This window comes from Hylobates moloch, unplaced genomic scaffold, assembly GCF_009828535.3.
Source record: "Hylobates moloch isolate HMO894 unplaced genomic scaffold, HMol_V3 SCAFFOLD_2, whole genome shotgun sequence".
NCBI lineage: Eukaryota > Metazoa > Chordata > Mammalia > Primates > Hylobatidae > Hylobates > Hylobates moloch.
In genome coordinates this window covers 10,700,854-10,720,424 of record NW_026652277.1, presented here as the reverse complement: position 1 = coordinate 10,720,424, position 19,571 = coordinate 10,700,854, and the positions used below count along the sequence as shown (strand labels likewise).

At 40.7% G+C, this 19,571-nt stretch overlaps 1 protein-coding gene across 12 annotated transcripts in view; it reads right to left on the bottom strand.

Annotated features, from left to right (window-relative positions):
• CELF2 (CUGBP Elav-like family member 2) overlaps positions 1–19,571 on the bottom strand; it is an 872,815-nt gene that overhangs the window by 331,741 nt on the left and 521,503 nt on the right. For 5 of the 12 annotated variants that reach the window (XM_032153738.2, XM_032153467.2, XM_032153558.2 and 2 more), the window contains exon 1: positions 7,396–7,525. The exons of 3 other annotated variants lie outside the window; for them this stretch is intronic. In XM_032153738.2, coding sequence (XP_032009629.1) covers positions 7,396–7,448 — 53 coding nt within the window. In that variant the 5' untranslated portion in view covers positions 7,449–7,525. Of the gene's footprint in view, positions 1–6,919; positions 7,125–7,190; positions 7,345–7,395; positions 7,526–8,147; positions 8,168–19,571 lie in introns of those variants that run through there. 4 more of the 12 variants (XM_058431478.1, XM_058431506.1, XM_032154457.2 and 1 more) reach the window with 4 other exon arrangements.

The window sequence follows — 19,571 nt, the reverse complement described above, 5'->3', positions numbered from 1 at the left end:
AAAAAAATCCTTTGAAGAAATGTCCTAGTGCCCTCTTGAAGATGCTGAGATTTGTCAAACTATACCAAGTGCCCTTATCTGGTGCCAGCCTGGCGGCAGGAACAAAATTTACACTTATCAGAATGAGGTTTTCATTCCTTCCCAGTCCGCACCTCACTGCCCCCACCCCGACGACATGCTTTCCCCAGTTGGTCAGAAGTTCTTATCTTACTGTCACATGGTGTTAAATTTTAGAAAAAGGAGAAATTACTGCTTGACAAACTACAACAGCTGAACAGCAACAGCTGGGAGGACACAGTTGCGGGCGAAACATTCAGTCCCAGAGAAGGCAGCAACAGGTGGGGTGAAAGGAAGAGAAATGGACGTGGTAAGCTTGAGGGTGGGGTTGTCTGAGACGGAACTTGGCAGGAATCAAATTCTCTACTTCAGAGGGAATCTCCCTGGGCATGACAGCCCCATGTGCCTGAATGTCTGTCCTTTTTCTGAACAAATACATCTTGAAAAAAGAGTGAGGATTAAGAGAGCCAAAGCTTTGGTTTCTGTTAAAATAAAGCACATGAATCTAGTTGACTCACTACGGTAACTGATCTCTCCCAAAGAGCTCACGGTCACTAGGATCAGAAGATATCTGATCCAGTACATGCAGATCAGAACCCTTAGAGCAAGCACTACTTTCAGACTGAGTGAAGACATTTTGAGGCTTAAAAACCAGACCTGTTGGATTCAGCATTTCATTCTGTCAAAGAGTTGACTGACACCGGGAATGAGTCATTTAATTTTCTGATTCATCAGCTAGACCTTTCTTCTTAAGTGTGGCCATTCCGTACTTCCTAATAGAGATGAATGGCTGAAAAATCAAAGCCTACCATGATCCTCAGATAAGAAGTACAATGTGTTAACCTAATTATCACTACAGCAATTATATAACCAAGCTATTAAAGTGACATGTAGGTTGAAAATACATTAAGGTTTTGAGCACAGGAAATTTATTTTTTCCCTATAATATGGTTCAAATCTCCAGCCATTTTTAGCCAAGGATAGAGGCTTTTGAAAATCCCAAGTGACTTTTTATTTAACTTTGCTTTTGATGCTAATTCCCATGAAGTCCATTAGGGGAAATTTTTTTTTCTTTCTCTTGAAAGAACTACCCAAAACCTTCAGGAAAAAGTGGTATAGCTATCTAGTCAAGCTGAGTGGAGTAGCTTGTCCTACCACTATTGCTGAGTATGAAGTGTCATGTGACCTAATCACTTCACTTCTCAAATTCCTCTTTATATGAATAGCTACATATTTGCCCTGTTTCATAGGAATAGGGCAGGTAAGAGAAGAGGAGAGATGTAAATGACATTAGGGTCTGAGGAAGAAAGGGGATGAAGCTAAGGATTGTATTTTGTGGTTGTTTTTTTTTAAATAATAAAGATGAATTCAGGGTGTCTAATGACACGTTCCCTCTCCCCCTCACCCACCTCCATCTGCCCATCCTTCAGGGCCCAGCTCAACTCCCCTGTCTCTGCATTGCGCCACTTGACCCCTCCTCATCCACTGTCTACTCTTTGTTCCATGAGTGTTGTGAGTTGCCTGAGGCCCCAGACTATGTCTTTCACTGAGCACTGCATGTATGTTTGTTAATTGCTTGGTTTTCATTGCCGTATGACTTATTTTGGCCCCCTAGATGCATAAAAATTCACATTTTAATTTCATAATGCTTTAAAATTGTCTATTGTTCCTTCCAACATCTGTTCCCATTATACAGATTCAAGCCCAAGAGAAGTGAGGCATGGGATGCTTTAATTCAAAGACCTCCTCAACTGTAAGGTGAACAAATGAGGGTACAGAAGAGAGAGTTGTTAGAATCTACATTGCTACTTTCAAAAATGTTTCCTTCCTTCCTTCCTTCCTAGATGCTTTCTGCGTTAGCACTGTGCTCCATTTCTTCAGTCCTATGCCCTTCTCAAAATTGGTACTGCAAGGTAAGTTTAAAAGAGCTGTAATTTAGGAAGGGCTGAGCAGCTGAAACTATAAACAGTGACCAGGGATTTGACCTCAGATCCTATGTGATGGTTCCTCGCTGAATTGTACAACTTCCTCGCTAGTTAAAGCCAGGAGACACAAATCAACGCCTACAGTGGAACCACAGCACCAGAGAAAGAAATGTCTTTAAAATGTCAACTATTAAATAGTTGTACTGTCAAGGTGGCTCATGGGAGGTGTTTGGCTGAATACAGGGTCATAGTTCCTCCCACTGTGTCTATGGGTCTGTGACTTTACCTCTCTTGGGCTCAGTTTTCCATCTTTAAAATGGGAATAACAACTACCATTAACTCTTGGATATCTGAGGATTAAATTATACAAGATAAAAGTAACCAGTTAGTGTAGTGCCAGGTATACAGTAGATTGTTAATACATTTCCTTTTTATTCCTTATTTCTATTATAACACCCCCACCCCTGTCTTTGTTAAAACCTACAACGGGCAGTTGGAAAGGAAGAGAAGGCCAATCCTGATTCAAATGTTCTTTTAGCACTGAGGTTTTCACTGATACTTCTAAGGCCTGTAGCCAGACCCAGAGGGAAGAGGGAGGTTATCGTTTCTGGAGAGCAGGCACCGAACATCCTGAGGCTTGGAATGAGGTCTCCACTCCTTTTTATCAAATCGTTTTTCAAAAACAAGGTCAACATGAGTTTTCATTTACAGACATGATACCTTAAAGGCATCTCTGAATGAACAGGTCAGCCTTCTCATTGAGCCCAGAGGAGAGCTGGACTCTCAGCCCAGGATGTTCACAAAGCAAGGCATGAGCAACATCGCAGGGCCTGTTGCCCTGGTGGGACTGAGATGGAGAGCCTTACAGGAAGGATGAAAAGCAACTCATCAATTTCCACATAAAGGCACAACTGTGCCCAGGCTAGTCAGTTCACAGACCTGCTAGAAGCCCGTGATGCTGCCTGTAAGCTTTAACACAGAGTTTTCTACTGATTGCAGTGCAGGCCTTCTGAAGAAGGGGATGAAAACAGCCATGCATATCGGAGGTTTATCAGCATCATAACTTGAAACCTCAAGCTCTTCCTTTCCATGACAACAAAGTTTGTGGAACTAAATAGTCTTGCAGGGAAATTCTAGTTTTTATTTTTCTCTGAGGGCATGCTGCCAATCCTGCTCCCTAAACTCAAGTGATTCATCACGATCCTAAACAGCCAATCATGGGCGGGTCAACCTGGAATGGGCTGAAGTAGCAGGAGTTCAATCTGCCCTCGTAATACATGTCACTCAGGGCTGGTGTCACCCTCTCTCCACAGCTGCCATTTCCTGTTAACTTTGATGGTCTTGACATACAAGAAAATGTGCCGGATCAGTCACACACTAGAAGAAAGCTGTGGGGCGGGGAGATAAACACACCTGTACATGATAATTGCTGACGACATTCCATGAAGCAGAATGGTGCGTTTGGGAACAAAGTGTACCTCATCGAAAATCAGGGTTAACCAGCAACATCTCTGAGTTGAACGGAGGTTCCGACACACACACATACACACACACACACACACACACAACTTCCATCTTAGTCTGATCTCTATGAATTGGTGCCATTTAATCAGAAAGGTGCTTCAGCTCTAGGACACTTCAATTCTGAATGGGCTACAACATTAAAACCTCACACATCCTGTCCCTCCTTGGACACTCTCTTTCCAATGTCAGCCAAGTCAATTGCCATGATTAATCCTCTCCCCACCACTGCCTTGTCTTTCCTACCCAACAAAAGTCACAGTTCAGAAAAAGACTCCCATATCCAGGAACAATTAGAGAAGCAATCAATAGTTTTATGAATCAGGAATGCTCCCCACCCCAAATTCCCCAGGAATTATCAAAATATGCAAAGAAATTCAGTGAAGGCTAATAAAGGTGACCCAAGAAGGCATTATTGCCACTGAATGGACTTGTGCTCATTACTATTCCAGAAAGTACAGATCAGTGCCACGAAGATGATGCCACAAAATAAACTGCATTCTGTTAACGACTGTTACAGAAATCTCCATACAAAGAAATCTAAGTGGGCTATTTCTAATATCCTCACTACCATGATGACAAAACCAAGATATGCTTTGAATTCTGACACCTTAAATACAGAATGATCATCCCTACGTAACACTCTTCCTTGTGCATTTTACTTTCTTTCCATCAACCTGCGTGTTTCCATGGCTGTGCTCAATGAACTTTTTATCAGCCACATTTTCACCTAATTAACCCCTCTGATTACAATAATTAGTATTGATTCACACTTTGAATGACTTCCTCGGTCTTCTAGCACAATCTGCACTTGCTACAAAGTTCTAGATATGAATACTAATCAAATGCTCGCTTTTGTTTTTCAGCCCCAAAAGGAGATTTTTGCACCTGTATACCCTCCTATTTTAAAAAAAGCAAAACTGTCTGGTTTCGTTTTAACAAATCAAGGAATATTCATACACAGGGGTTAGAGATCTCAGTCTGTGGTCTGCTCAACACATCTATGTGAATATTCCCAAAGCTCATGGCAGAGGGGCTTAGGGTGTAATATTTACTTTCTATGGAAAGAAGTCATTTTCCCAGTTCGAATCTTTTGCTATTCATTTTTCTGCATGTCTGGGCTTAGAATTAAATTTTCCTCCGACATTTGTTAAAGTCACTACCTTGAGGAATCATTACATGTAGATGCTTATGGAAGGATACAGATTACATATCCCGTTCCTGTTGTGGAAATAGATGTAGACAAGTTTGCCAACTTTGAGCAACCTCACACCATCCCTATCGGATGAAAGGAAAAGACATATGTATGTCGGATGCTGGAATGGGGCAGCCTCCAAATTCCGGGAGCTGGTAATAATCCAACCACTGGAAAAACAAACAAAGTGAAAAGCGAGTTCCCTCATTTCTGTCCCTAACTGTGACTACCCAGGAATTAGAGTGAATAGACCACAGATAAATAATTGGTAATTTAGTCAAAAATTCAACGTGGGGGTTTCCAAGTCGTTTCTTTAAGCGGGCCACGGACAAGCAGCTAGGGAGCACAGAAGGCTACTTTCCTCCCAACCCACACAAAATTGACTTGCAACCTTTGTTTCAGATTAAACATTTCCCATGGAAGCAGAATCTGAGTGTGCCGGAAACAGTGTGCCAGCCTCAGATATAAAGCTTCACCAATTACCTTTTATGAGCTCATCTTTAAAGCAGTTGTTGGTATACCTGAAGGAATGAGCAGTTCCGACCCCATTGCAAGTAAGACAATATCACAAGCATGCATTTAAAATCTACTCTATTCACAACCGATAACTTAAAACATATTATTATGCTGCACATATGTTTTGAGTGTACCTACTCTGAAAATACTATCCATAGAAAAATCTCTACTTCAGAAGGCAATTCTATTAATCCAGTAACATTTATTTTAATAATTCTGTATTAAAATGTTTTATAACATTTCAACTTAAATTGAAAAAAATTGAAATTCACATCCAAATTCTAAAAAAATAGCTCATGTTTCATGACTGTTTTCCTAAGTAATACATCTTGTTTCCTACTTACTGAGAACATCACTAATTTAAACCAAAATATAATCCAATAGGGAATATTTACAACTAAAGTTTTAAAAATTACCCTTTAAAATGATTTCCCCTCTGTTTTTTAAAATGAGGTACTTAAGCTCTCTCTATAAATGTACTAATATATTCTGATATATTGCTGTGGCACAAACAGCTGATTAACAATACATTAGAATGTTAGATAAGATATATTCTTCACAGAAGTCAACCTTAGTAAAATGATTTTCATGTAAATCAATTATAATTCACTACTCTAGGGCCAATTATTTTATTTCTTATGTGGCAATATAAGTGGTTTCATTATTTGAGAAGTTTGAAACAGATTTTTCCATTTTCTCTGTCGAAAGCTTCACTGTTCTCACCTTAGAAACCAATGCTTATCTTGTAAAATGAGAGATATTTGAAGATGTGAGAAATGATTGCCCTGCATAGAAAGGCATTTTATGAGGACATAAGCATAAATCAAAAATCAATATATTCCACAGAGACCTTGAACTTCACAACTTAATAGGCTATATAATAATAGTTTGTGACCAAAATTGTGAGGGCGAAGTTCTCACTTGTCCTTGAATTTCTAAACTGTTTATCTACATGGATGCCAAAGGGAGAAGCAGAGACTAAAAACTGTAATTTATGTAAACATCAAAAATATTCCTCTTAACTCTTTTTCATGCTATGTTTCACAAGTTCACCAAATGAGCAAATTAAAAATCCCCAAGCTTTAAATACCATAGAGGCAGGTCTGATCACAAGGCATTTGCCAGAATGATAATGGTATTACAAGCATTCTCAATCAATAAGTTTTCTTTCAGTAGTTAACAGAGAGGTAAGCAATAAATCTCTAACTTAATCCAACCAACATAGCGGCAGAATGCAAAAAGCTCTATGAACGGTAGATACTAAATTTTTTAAAAGCACTAAACCACAAACAAGCAGTTGCAAAAGCTCTTCATTCTGATAGTCTATACAAACAAGATTATAGGAGATAAAAAGGGTGTTGAAAAAGAAAAAAAATAAAGCCCCAGACATGCATTAAGCTAGTTTGACAGCTCCATTGTTCAACCGGTCCCATTGTCAGACCCAAAGATGTATTCAGTGCTACAATGTCTGCTAGCAAATAAACAAAAGACTACATTTTTCAAAGCAGGATGCCAATTCTATCATAATTCTCCCTCTGCTTCCCAAAAGGTCAGTGGTGCCTCCTTCCTGGTATGTGAGAGAACCCCCAACACAGAGGCAGGAAACAAATATTTGCTTTCAATACATGGGGACCCAGGACGCCATGCATGAAAGAGGTCTCCAAACGGGTACACATTTTGGCAAACAGGATAAAGTGATCCAAACCTGGTAACACAGGAGGACTATTTAGGTAGGCTAAGTCCAGATTAGAGCGGTATTTGGAACGCAAGTCTAATATGGAGTCTCCTCAGCTCCTTTTTCGGTGATTATTCCATGCAGAGTGCATAAAAATGAAAGAGGCTTAGACATTGCAAAGGAAAAGACGAACCAAGAGCCAGATTCAGAGCCCTTAAAATTATCCACTGGCCACTCACAAATAGCAGTGAGCAAATACATGATATGCTTTCAAAAGGCAACTAGTACAAATAGAACTCACGGCAGTCCTCCGCCTTTCTCTCGCTGGCTCTCTCTTTCTCCCAATCTCTGGGTCTCGATTTCATCTCCCTCTCTCTCTTTAGATTCTTTTTCCCCCCTTCTCTTCTAAGGTAAGGAAGCTACTTAATTCAGAGCATAATTATTGTCTCAGCCAGCTCTAGAAACTAGAAAAGCGTGCATTAAAAACAAAGGACACAACAACATACCTTAAAAGCAGCTCTTCATTTCTCATAGTAACAGCGGATTTGGGACAGCGCATGCTTCTATACTGATAGTCTCAACAAAAGCCAGTTCAGAAGTATGCTCAAACATCAATGCCACAGTCGCTGCTCACTAACGCGCCCTCTCCTCCCTCTCTCTCTCTCTCTCTCTCTCTCTCCCTCTCTCTCTCTCTCTCTTCCCACTCTCTTTCCTAGTCAAATGCTGAATAGTAGAGCAAGGGGGCTCCTGCAGATTCACTAAGTAGAAATAATCCTCTCTGACAAGTTATGTTGTCTATGCATATTATTACACTAATACACTGTGCTGCCTATAGGGGTCTTGTCTGCATTCACTCAAGCCTGGCTGGTGTTAGTTCTCCTAATTACCATCTTTAAAAATTGGGGGACAAAACAAACCCAACAACCAAGGAACTCATTTACCTTTTTCTTATACGCTTAATAGCAAAACCAATTTCCCAGTTGCCTTTTGCTATCAAAACTACAAGCAAGCACTGCAGATGAGTAACCACAGATTGGGATGGGTCAGTGTGCTAAAAAGGACTTTTGCCTCTCTTTTCTGGGACACTGCATTCACAGCTGGATTCATCTGCTCCTCTTGTCTTGTCCTCAGGAAGAGTGACAAGGTCAAGACCCTTAGCCCCACCCTGAGTCATAGATGCATAGGATAGAGATCAAGGATTTGGAAATATTTTAACTCTGTGCGCACCAGAGTTCTCATAAATCAGAGCGTCATTCACCTCATTCACCTGGAGGAGGGTATCTAAAGGAGGCAGGCAATGCAAAGATTGTTTGGTGGCACTGGAGTCCTTATCAACACAGGAGCATCATCTGCAAAAGACCAATGAGTTGCTCTTTTCTAAAATAAGAAAAATCTGCTTTCCTACCAGGCTTCGCATGTACAGTTAACCAGGGAAATATACATTGTACTTCTGTTTATTGGAATTAGAAAAATTCTATGCAGATTAGCCAAGTAAAATAACAAGTTAAACACACACACACACACACACTCACATTCACACACACACACACACACATACAGGAAAGAAGAGATGCTAAGGACTGAACAATCCATCATCAAAAGTGCAAGCTAAGGCACTATTCCAGGAGGTGTGTGCTGACCTGAAGCCAAGAATGCGCTCAGCTTGGATGGAACAACATAGAACAGCCTCAAACAGACGTGGGTCACTGAATCCTGGTCCCGCTCCCATTCTCCATCAGTACCAACATGCACCTCAGTATAACCTGGACTCAAAGCATTACTGGGGATAATAATAAAGGAGGAAAGTAATGGTGGACTCTGTTCCCCACCTATTTGAAGATCTGGAACACACTCCAATTTCTTGCTAGGTCTCTGACCTCTGAACTTGGTCTTGATCCACAGCTAGGAAAATGAACATGTTCTCTGGGCAGGGGGAGATGAAGGTTTTTAAATCTCCACTGCACAGAAATCTTGCATGATGTATCGGCTGGACTATGGCAAATAAGCGAAGGATAGCACTCACCATCCCTATTTCTAGAGGGCAACAAGAAGGCGTGATGAGTCACTTGACAAAAATCAGATCATGAAATGAGAGCTTTGTCCCTAAAACAACCCCATTTTTTTTTTTTTTTACATATTCTTGCTTCATTCTAACATATGAAAGTTACAGTGAATATATAAAAATGAAAAACCTTGCCAGCGAATGATATCATATAAAATCTAAGATGTTCTTTTGAAGTAAGAAAAGCATCATGTAATGAGCTTGGAACCAGAGAGATCTTAGGGAGAAAGAGTTTGAGCCCATTCGCCTTTTGACTTGTGCTCGGTGCTGGGGCAGAAGTCTCTTAACCTCTCTGTGGCTCTCTTTACTCCAGCGGTTAAATGGGGGCAACAAATGCTAATTTATTTTAAAGCACGTGAAGAGCTTGTAATGAAACTGGGTGTGTTCAGTCAGTGCAAATATTATTAAAAGTGGGATAACTGGACTGATACCAGCCACCGGTTTTGTCCATTAGAGAAAAGTAAAAATACGCTGCTCGGACACAAAGCCCTTTTTGCATATTTCCATACGGTTTCTAATGGGGGCGAAACTATGAGGCAAGCACTAACATACAACAATAATGCAGTTGCTTATCCAAAGGTAAATTCTTAACGTTGGAAGCCCATGTTGTAGTATACGGGGCTGTTCCTACAGTGAAATAAATTGTGGATCCGTGGTAGTAAGGACTGGAACTGAACCAAACCATTAAATATTTTATACTCTCTCCACTTCCTTTTTAGTCTACGGATGTAAATAATGAGAACGCTATTGAGGTAGAGTTTAGTACCTGTCTAAACGCCACTAAGATGACAGATTGAGGGCTTTACATCCACCATGTGCTAAATCTGGGTTATAAAGATGAGTAAATAGGAAGAAAGGATGTGGTTTATAACATGTACATAGTGTATAGTAAGTCTTTGACCTCCCCAACTCCACATTGAATTAATCTTTGCACTTCTTAACGCACCCACTAGAATATTTTTCCCTTATCTGGTAATTAATACATATTTGTTAAATAAAGGAATGAATTTATGTTTAACCACTGGAAATGTGAGGAGAGGACTATTTTATTTTCAAAAAAATTTTAAATGCCATTTCTTTAACAAATATGTGAAAAAAAAAATAACCTCGACGTTTCTTATTCTAATTCAGGCACTGGTCAGCATAGATGACTACACTGAGATATTCCTTTCATGCTATTGTGTTTTACATTTCAAGACGTTTTCACATTTAGCAATTCATTTAATCCACACGACAACATAGTGGGCAGGCAGCGCTGGTTCCTTAACCCCCTTAGCTGCAGAAATTCAAGTGTAGGAAGTGGCTGGAGTGACTTACCCAGAGAAGATGCAATAATGATGGAGCTTAGGCGCTCATTCTACCGACTGCTGGGCCTGCCCCTTTCTACGACACCACATGCAACCCAATGCCCCCACTGTGCACAGAGATCCACATACACACCCCAGCAGAGCATAGTTTTTAACGAGTGCTTAGTGTAATGAGTCTTACACTTCCCTAATGTGATAGTAATAACCTTAGGGGATAGTGATACAGTTTGGCTATGTGTCCCCACCCAAATCTCATCTTGAATCGTAGCTCCCAAAATTCCCACGTGTTGTAGGAGGGACCTGGTGGGAGATAACTGAAATCACAGGGGCGGTTTCCCCCACTGTTCTTGTGGTAGTGAATAAGTCTTATGATATCTGTTGGTTTTAGAAGGGATTTCCTTTTTCACTTGGCTCTCATTTCCTCTCTTGCCTGTTGCCATGTAAGACGTGACTTTTGCCTTCTGCCATGATTGTGAGGCCTGCCCAGCCACATGGAACTGTGAGTCAATTAAACCTCTTTTTCTTTATAAATTACCCAGTCTTGGGTATGTCTTTATCAGCAATGTGAAAACGGACTAATACAGATAGATAGTAAGTTAATGAAAAATTGCTGAAGCGGTTCTGACTTGGATACTAGTATCAAAGCAATTCCTTTCAAACTTTATTCCAAATGAAGGTTGAGTTGAGCCTAGACAGACTAACAACTTTTGGGGGCAAATCATTAATATTTTTTGAGATAATCTGCAGTTGGAGCCAATTTTTAACAATCCTGGTTATCACTATATTTGGCTGGTAGGGAATTTTTGTTTTCCAAAAAAAAGCAGTAATTAACAAAGAACAATAAGAAAATCGTAGATTGTTCTGATGCCCTCTATATCCAAAAAGATGTTTTTGCTGTATAAATTACATTTTTAGCTAATAATGTAAACTTGATGAAGAAAAAAAACTAGAAAAGTACTGCAATGTGAGAATATTGGCAGTGAGCTAAGAATCAGCCAGCTTCTTGGCCTTTTCAGATTTGAGCTTTCTAAACAAATTTAAAAGGTAAAATTATAGGTGCATTTGTTTCTGTTATAGGTAATTTCCAGAAGAAAGAGCTAAATTTCCGAATACAACTTAATGATTCTTAAGTTTTTTTCTGCTTTCTGTGCCTTGTCTTTGCATTTTGGCATTTACATTGCAAAAGTAATAGAAAGTATCATTTCAATGGAAGTGTTAATACAAAATATGCCAGAGCCTGACAGAACAGATTCCCTCTTTGATAAGAATGGGACAGTACACAAATCTAGCCTGCCTCTCAAATCCTAAAAGAACAATCCAGGAATGTGGAGGCACCAAGGACATTAAATCTATTTAGCTGCTAGTTTCAGATACTGGGAACTGCCAAGTTTAATTAAGAAACATCCCATATTGCTCTGGAAGATGGAAAGAATACATAGAAAGTTTGTTAAGTAAATATGAAGCAATGATCAAGGTCTAAAAGAAATGGATTTGCAGTGTACCAAGTGTGTGATACATAGTAGGAGCTCGGTGAAGTTGATAAATACACGTGCAAATGGATGAACGTTCTTCTATTCTGCTGATGTCACACTGAAGACACAAAGCTCCTCTGACCCCAATTTATCAACTTCAGAAGAAGGATCTTTCTCTATGGGTGCAATAGAGGCAAAGCAGTGATGTCTGCAAATAGTGGGGGAGCCCAGGGCAGCACTGGGGACAGAAGTCAGAAACTAATGGAATATGGTTCAATCCTTCTTCCAGACCACAGTTCCACACTCTGCCTTGTGGGGGAAAATACTTCCAAAGCGTAAAAAACCCGAGTATCACAATTCACCACCTGAAACATAATACTGACAGTGGGTTTAAAGGTAAGACCCCAGTAGCATTGCTAAAGAAAGGGTTTGACAGTATCTGTGGAACTTTTTCACATGAGTTGCTTTCACTTGAGCAACTAAAAAATGACCTGTCAGTCACACTGTGGAAGCAGGAGGTGACCATCCCAGTGACAAATCCAAGGGCCCTAAATTCCAAATGGAGATTCCTTCCACAAAGACTATTCACTCGTTTTCAAAATGGAGCTGTTTACCAGGAGGAGCAGGGCGCAGGAATGATTAATGAGCAAGACTAATTGTAAAGCCCCTTATCATGATAAAGTGTCACATTTATCAATACGTATGTATAAATAATAAACCATAAAGTACTTGGAACTCCAAGAAGCCACTTGAAAATAGGTACTAGATAAATTTAAGAAGTATTGTTCTAAAGAGTAATCATGACTCTCTGCTGTAAATGAAAGCAGACACCAAGGACTGGCTTCAGAGTACTATGTCTGTGTAAGTAAAGAAAGTCCCGTTGAAGACAAGAAGAAGAAAGGAAAAGATTTCCCATTAAAATAAACTATCATGGATAATGGAGTTGACTAAACAAACAAACAAACAATCAAAAACTAGCTTTGGTTTGTGAAATCTTACAAGTTAGCAGACAACGTGTTCACAATGGAGCAGTCATTTTTGGCCTAATGTTTTGCCAAGCACCACTTTCAGGCAGGTGGGAAAACTTAAGAAGGCCACAGGTGAACATTCATAAGTTAGGCATTTAATATTTGTGTGGAAAATGGACCAAGTTTATTCTTGCTATTTTTAGAGGAGGCAAAGGCACAGGCAACTCCCTTTCTTCCTGCTCAAAGTGCCAGGTCAGAGAAACTACGTTACTCGATCATTATCTGGGCATCCAAACGTGAATATGACCTTTGGTGCACTTGGGGATCTTCCTTTCCTAGTGGTTTTGATTCTAGGGAATCCTAAGAAGTAAACTGCACAAGCTTAATAAAGACGACAGTGGAGTGGATCAGCCTTCCTTCCTGGAAGGTGAGACCAATATGGCGATTCATATGATCACGTGACGGAAATGCAAGAGAAACCCAGATGGTGTAGGAAAGATGAGTTTGAAACTATCATAACACATCCACAGCTCTTTTCAATTTTTTATACTTTTTCAGAGATGGTGTCTTGCTCTGTTGCCCAGGCTGGAGTGCACTGACACAATCATAGCTCACTGCAGCCTTGAACTCCTGGGCTCAAGTGTTCCTCCTACCTCAGCCTCCCAAGTAGGTAGGACTACAAGTGCGTGCTTCCACGCTCATCGCGTAGCTCTCATATAATACTCAGGTGCTTTCAATGTTACCTTTCTATATCACCCTCTGAAACTAAGTTATTTACTTATTAACTTGTTTGTTATCTGTTTCCTCCATGTGAACCTAAGTTCCATGAAAACAGGGAATTTCTCCATTTTATCCCCACTTTAGAACAATGTGTGGTATGTGGTAGACACTTAGGAAACATTTGTTCGGAGGATGGATTTCTTCGTGAAGCATTCTTCCTGTGCGTTACCTAGTCTCAGTGGCTTGCAGCTATATCGCACAATTTGTGAAATACCACGCTCAACGAGGAGGAGTCATTAAGTTATTCAGCTAGAACAAAGAGAGACAAAAAGATTAGGAAGAGCCTGTTCCTACCTTTAAGGGTTTGATACATTCCTTGCGATGGAATGATAAGCTTGATGTTTTCATAATTGTTTTTGAATTTTAAAGCACCATTTATATGGGTACATTGAAAATAAAATGATAAAACTGTATATGACCTTCATTACTTTCCATAATTGCTAAAGTTTGGGAGTTCATAAACTGCAGGCAGGTAGAACAGAGCATTGAAGATGAGATGGGAAGACAAAACTTTCAGAATTAGGGGCAATGGGAGCAGGAGGGTGATTTTTATGGTGGCTTGGCAAAAGCAAGTGTCCTATAGGCCAGGAACAAGAATCAGAAGTCAGTGTAATTTTTGCTTCATTCATTTTTAGGAGTAGGTCTACTTTTTGTATCTAATGCTTCAGTTGACTGTGCCACAGCCCCAAGAGCTGGTGTCACCTCATTTCTTCCTGGGTCAGCCTGCACTCTGCTGACCTCCCACCTCACTGAGATCCCCTAGAAATCAACAGCAAGTTACTCTTACGAGTTCTATCCTCTGCCTGCTATTAAAAACAAATCACTGGAAGCTATTAAAGGCCCCACACATTTCCTTAAATCAGTTCCTAATGAGATATAGCCTCACTTTTTAAAGTGCATTACATTTTATTTTACATTGCAATGGTAGAAAGTAAGCATGACTTTTACTTTCCTATTCCTTGTAAATATGGCAAATGAATGCTGTAAGCACATAACTAAGTTATGATCTCCAAAAGAAAGTCCCTGGCAGATTTCTAGAGGCCAAAGGGGTAGTGGAGACAAGGCAGAGTGAGGAAGGATATTGCATTTCACACTAAAGACTCTGCCAGTAGGAAGCCATGAAAGGTTTGGGGCTCTAGAAAGATAACTCAGCATTGTATTAGCCTGTTCTCACACTGCTAATGAAGACATACCTGAGACAGGGTAATTTGTACAGGAAAGAGGCTTAATTGACTCACAGTTTCACATGGCTGAGGAGGCCTCACAATCATGGTGGAAGGTGAATAGGAGCAAAGTCACATCTTACATGGTGGCAGGCAAGAGACCGTGTGCAGAGGAACTCCCCTTTATAAAACCATCAGATCTCATGAGACTTACTCACTATCACAAGAACAGCATGAGAAAATCCAGCCTCCATGATTCAATTACCTCCTACCAGGTCCCTCCCATGACACGTGGGGATTATTACAATTCAAGGTGAGATTTGGGTGGAGATACAGAGCCAAACCATATCAAGCATGAAGCATGGACTCAGAACTTGGAAGAGTCTCGAGACAGGAAGGAAGGGCAGTGGGAAGACCACCCTACAAGTGAGAGACTATGAGGCCTGTGAGGAAGGTTCTTCTCTTCGTCAACCACTGCTTACTTGTCCAGCTTGTGCAAGATGCATATAATATTTATGTGGAAAAGGGACTAAGTTTATTCTTGCTATTTTTAGAGGAGGCAAAGGCACAAGCAACTCCCTTTCTTCCTGCTCAAAGTGCCAGGTCAGAGAAACTACGTAACTCGACCATTATCCAGGCATCCAAAATGTAAATGTGGTGTTTGTTGCACTTGGGGATCTTCCTTTCCTAGTGGTTTTGGTTCTAGGGAATCCTAAGAAGTAAACCACACAAGCTTAATAAAGACCACAGTGGCGTGGATCAGCCTTCCTTCCTGGAAGGTGAGACCAATATGGTGATTCATATGATCATATGACGGAAATGCAAGAAAAACCCAGATGGTCTAGGAAAGATGAGTTTGAAACTCTCATAACACATCCATAGCTCTTTTTCATTTTTTATACTTTTTCAGAGATGGTGTCTTGCTCTGTTGCTCAGGCTAGAGTGCAGTGGCACAAAGGCTTGCATCACTTAGCTATCAGAGCCATCCCGTAAATCTGCATTATCACCCACATGACACAAATGAGGAAATGCAAGGGCCTGGAAGATTAAAAACGACCCAAGCTGACACATGCAGTACGTGGAAGGGATGGGCATCACTATTTCATGTTGCCAGGCAGCAGCTGTAGAGAGAGGAGAGGGGCCAAAGCATATTTTAGCAGTAGAATCACAATGTGAATAGCTGAGTGGGTGGAATGAAGAAAACCAAGGAGTTGAAGATAATTCTGTTTCCAACATGGACAATTTGGCAAATGATGATACTGTTGACCAAGAAGGCAACCAAAAAAGGTAAAACAGGGTCATTGGGGAAGATAAGTTACTCTGCTGAGAATAAGCTGAGCTTGAGAAGCCTGTGGGCAGCACCTTCCAGGGTAGGAGGAAGTTAGATATACTGCAGTGGAAGACACCAGCCCAGAAAAAAGTTGAGGGCAACAACAAAAAAAAAAAGGGATCTGGAGGAGGACCAGAACCGCGGGGCAAAACCAAACTTGACAGCAGGGACAAAGGAGGATGTTCCAGCAAAAGAGAACACCAAATGCATTACAAAAGGGTTGAAACCTAGTTGAAGTGAGAAAATATATACATACAAAGTTATGAGTTACCTTGCCATTGATGAGATCACGAATTATTTATTTGGATGCTGAATGAAAAAACAAGGCAGTACAAATAAGAGGCAGGAACATGCAGAAAGTTTCAGAAACCAGTTGGGAACTGGGGCAGTAACTCACGAAGGCAGCCTAGCATGTGCCTGCACATGCCTGGAGAGAGGAGGCGGGGGCAGAGGAAGACCCCAGAGGTCAGATAAAATCCTTGCCTTCACCGACTCTAACCAAACCTTTAGCTCCTTGCCCTGATTTCTGAGATAGAATCATAAGTGCTCTGCTATTCATCATCATCTCCTCTAATGTATAACTAAAAAATAACAGGGCTGGGGGGCTGGGGTAGGGGCACTGCACCCAGCTTTCTGAACAGACAAGCAAAGGTGCAGAACAAGGTCTTATGCTTCCAGTAGGCCAGCTGGGTCCAATATTTTCAGAAAAGCAACAGCACAAGTTGATTTGGAAGATGTCTTTGAATTTGGCCAGATAAGGACTCCAAAAAAATTATAAAAAATTAGAAACTCTAGATTTGCATAAAATGTTCTGAGCCAATTGTTTATACTTTAAACTTTTTTAGTAAAATATATTATATACTTACAGGAAAGTTCACCTAAGTGTTTAGCTCATGGAATATTCACAGACTGAACATACACATGCAGTCAGCACCCAGATCAAAAGAGTCTTATGTTCATTTTTAATTCCAGAACCAATGTATAATTTGATGAACATAAATATATAGAAACTAGAATGCCCATGAGTTTACATTGTCAGAGAGACAATGAGAATCTGTTGAACAACACTTTCTCTAGAACCACTTACTTCCTCCCATCTCTACTATGTTAGTTGAGGCCATCAGACCTCTTAAGGAATCTCTCTGTCCCTAGTCTCTCTGGCTCTGATCCATGCTACACATTTCAGCCAGAGTTATTTAATACTGAAATATGGTCATAGCTGTCTCCCGCTTACAACACTTTGAAGGTGTCCCCTGCCCTAAGATGAAGTCCAAGCCATATAATAATGCCCATGAGATCCACCTATGTCTCCAACTCATCTCTCAGGTATTCTCACCTGGCACACCTGACCTTCTTCCAATTCCTCAAATACGCAATTTCTCCTGTGTCTGTGCTTTCATTCGTGCTGTTTTCTACCAATGCAAAACTCTCCAGTGATCCCCACCCCGTGACTGGGTTTATTTCTGTGTATCCTTCAGGGCTGAGCTTAAATATCAAGCACCAAGCATAAAAATAGGTGCTCAAAAATACTGGCTGGCTGAATATATGATTAACTCAATGACATCATCTCAGGAGAAAAGGAGATACAAAGATGTCATAATATGGTCCCAGTTTCAAAAAATAAAAATGAAAATAGTGACAAGCTACATGAGCCACGTTTCTTTTTCTGAAGGACTACAATGTTAGTTATCTAAAGTTGAATTACTCTAAGGAGGATTCAAAAGAGGCATGGGGCATACCTCCTGCCCTTAAGGAACTTATAACCAAGTTAGAAGGACACAGCTTAATTTGGGAAACAAAGAATAATGCAGTGTCTAATGCTATGGGATTTTATGGGCCACAAGAGCTCCAAGGAAGGGCAGGTGATAAGGGTGTGCTGGAGTCACCAGGGAGACTTTTGCAGAGAGACAGGACTTGGGAGACTCTTGAAGGGTGTGCCTTCACTGGGGTAGGACATGGAGGGAAAGCGTGACATAGCCCTGCAGAGAAGGCTAGCCTGAGGGCAGATTACATGAGAGATGGTAAAAGAAAGCCTGAATAGAAGAGCTTGGATTGACAAAGGTGGAGAAACAGACACTAGGAACAATGAGTCTGAACTATGAATCTTATACATCAGCAGTCCCCAACCTTTTTGGCACCTGGGAGGGTGGGGTGTGGGGGTGGGCGGGGGGAATGATGGTTTTGGGATGAAACTGTTCCACCTCAGATCATCAGACATTAGACTCTCATAAGGAGCACACAACCTAGATCCCTCGCATGTGCTGTTCACAACAGGGTTTGCGCTCATTTAAGAATAGAATGCCGCTGCTGATCTGACAGGCGTCAGAGCTCAGGCAGTAACTCAAGCAATGAGGAGCAGCTGTAAATACAGATGTAGCTTAGCTGGCTCACCTGCCACTCACCTCCTGCTGTGTGGCCATGTTCCTAACAGAGCTGGGGACCCCTATTGTAAATCAGGCAAAGGAATCTGCATTCAACACAGTAAACAATGGAGATTCCATGTCATTTCTGGATCAGTAAATGAGAATCCTCTCTGAATACATCAATGAGAAAGTGAAGGACAGTTTCGGTGGCAGGTAGCTGACAGGTAGACCATGATGTTCTAAACATTAACAGCACTCGCACAATATAAAAATAATCAGAATCTGAGATCATGGTAGAACAAGAGAAAGAAACAGACACTCTGCAAACATAAAAATAATGAAATATCCCCTTCTTCCAATTGCTTCTTTACCAATGACAACTCTAGTCCTTCTTTAATCTTCCTGCTGTCTATACATAAAAACTCCCAAGATACTTGTGTTAGTCAGCTAGGACAGCTGTGATAATATACCACAGACTGAGTGGCTTAAGAAGCAAAAATTTATTTCTCACAGTTCTGGAGGCTGGAAGTCAAGATCAAGGTGACAGCAGGTTTGGTTTCTCATGACACTCCTCTCCTTGGCTTACCAACAGCCTTCTCCCTATGCCTGCACATCTCTAGTGTCTTTTTTTTTTTCTGATAAGGATACCAGTCCTACTGGACTGGGGCCCCACACCTATGACATCATTAACTCTAATTACTTCTTTAAAGATTCTATCTCCAAATACAATCACATTCCCAGGTACCAGGATTAGGATTTCAACATACCAATTTTGGGGAGAACACAGTTGAGTCCATAATGATATCCAATGCTTTCTGAAAACATCCAATTCAGGACTGTCCTCCAGTTCTTTAATACCCCATTAGAATCATGCAGCACAAGCCCTATTTCTACAATAAGCTCCTTCCAACTCTCTTTTTCCAAGTTGTCCCATCATACCCTTGGCATGCATTCTCTTTTGCTGCCACAATTATGTAAATATAGCTTTGACTACAAATGTGTTCCCAGTGGCTTAGGCTGTTAGACTTCTATACCAGGATCTTCCATATTCCTGAGGCTTGCCTTTCTCATGCTTGGTGTCTGCCTAAATTGGCATTTCCCCTTCCCAGTTAACTCCTGCTCATCCTTACAGTTGCAGTTCAAATATCACCTGCCCTGAAAGTGTTTCCCAATTTACTCTTTCTAGTAGTTTCAATTAGATGCCTCTTGTGATGGCTTTGAAATGAGTCAAAGCCTT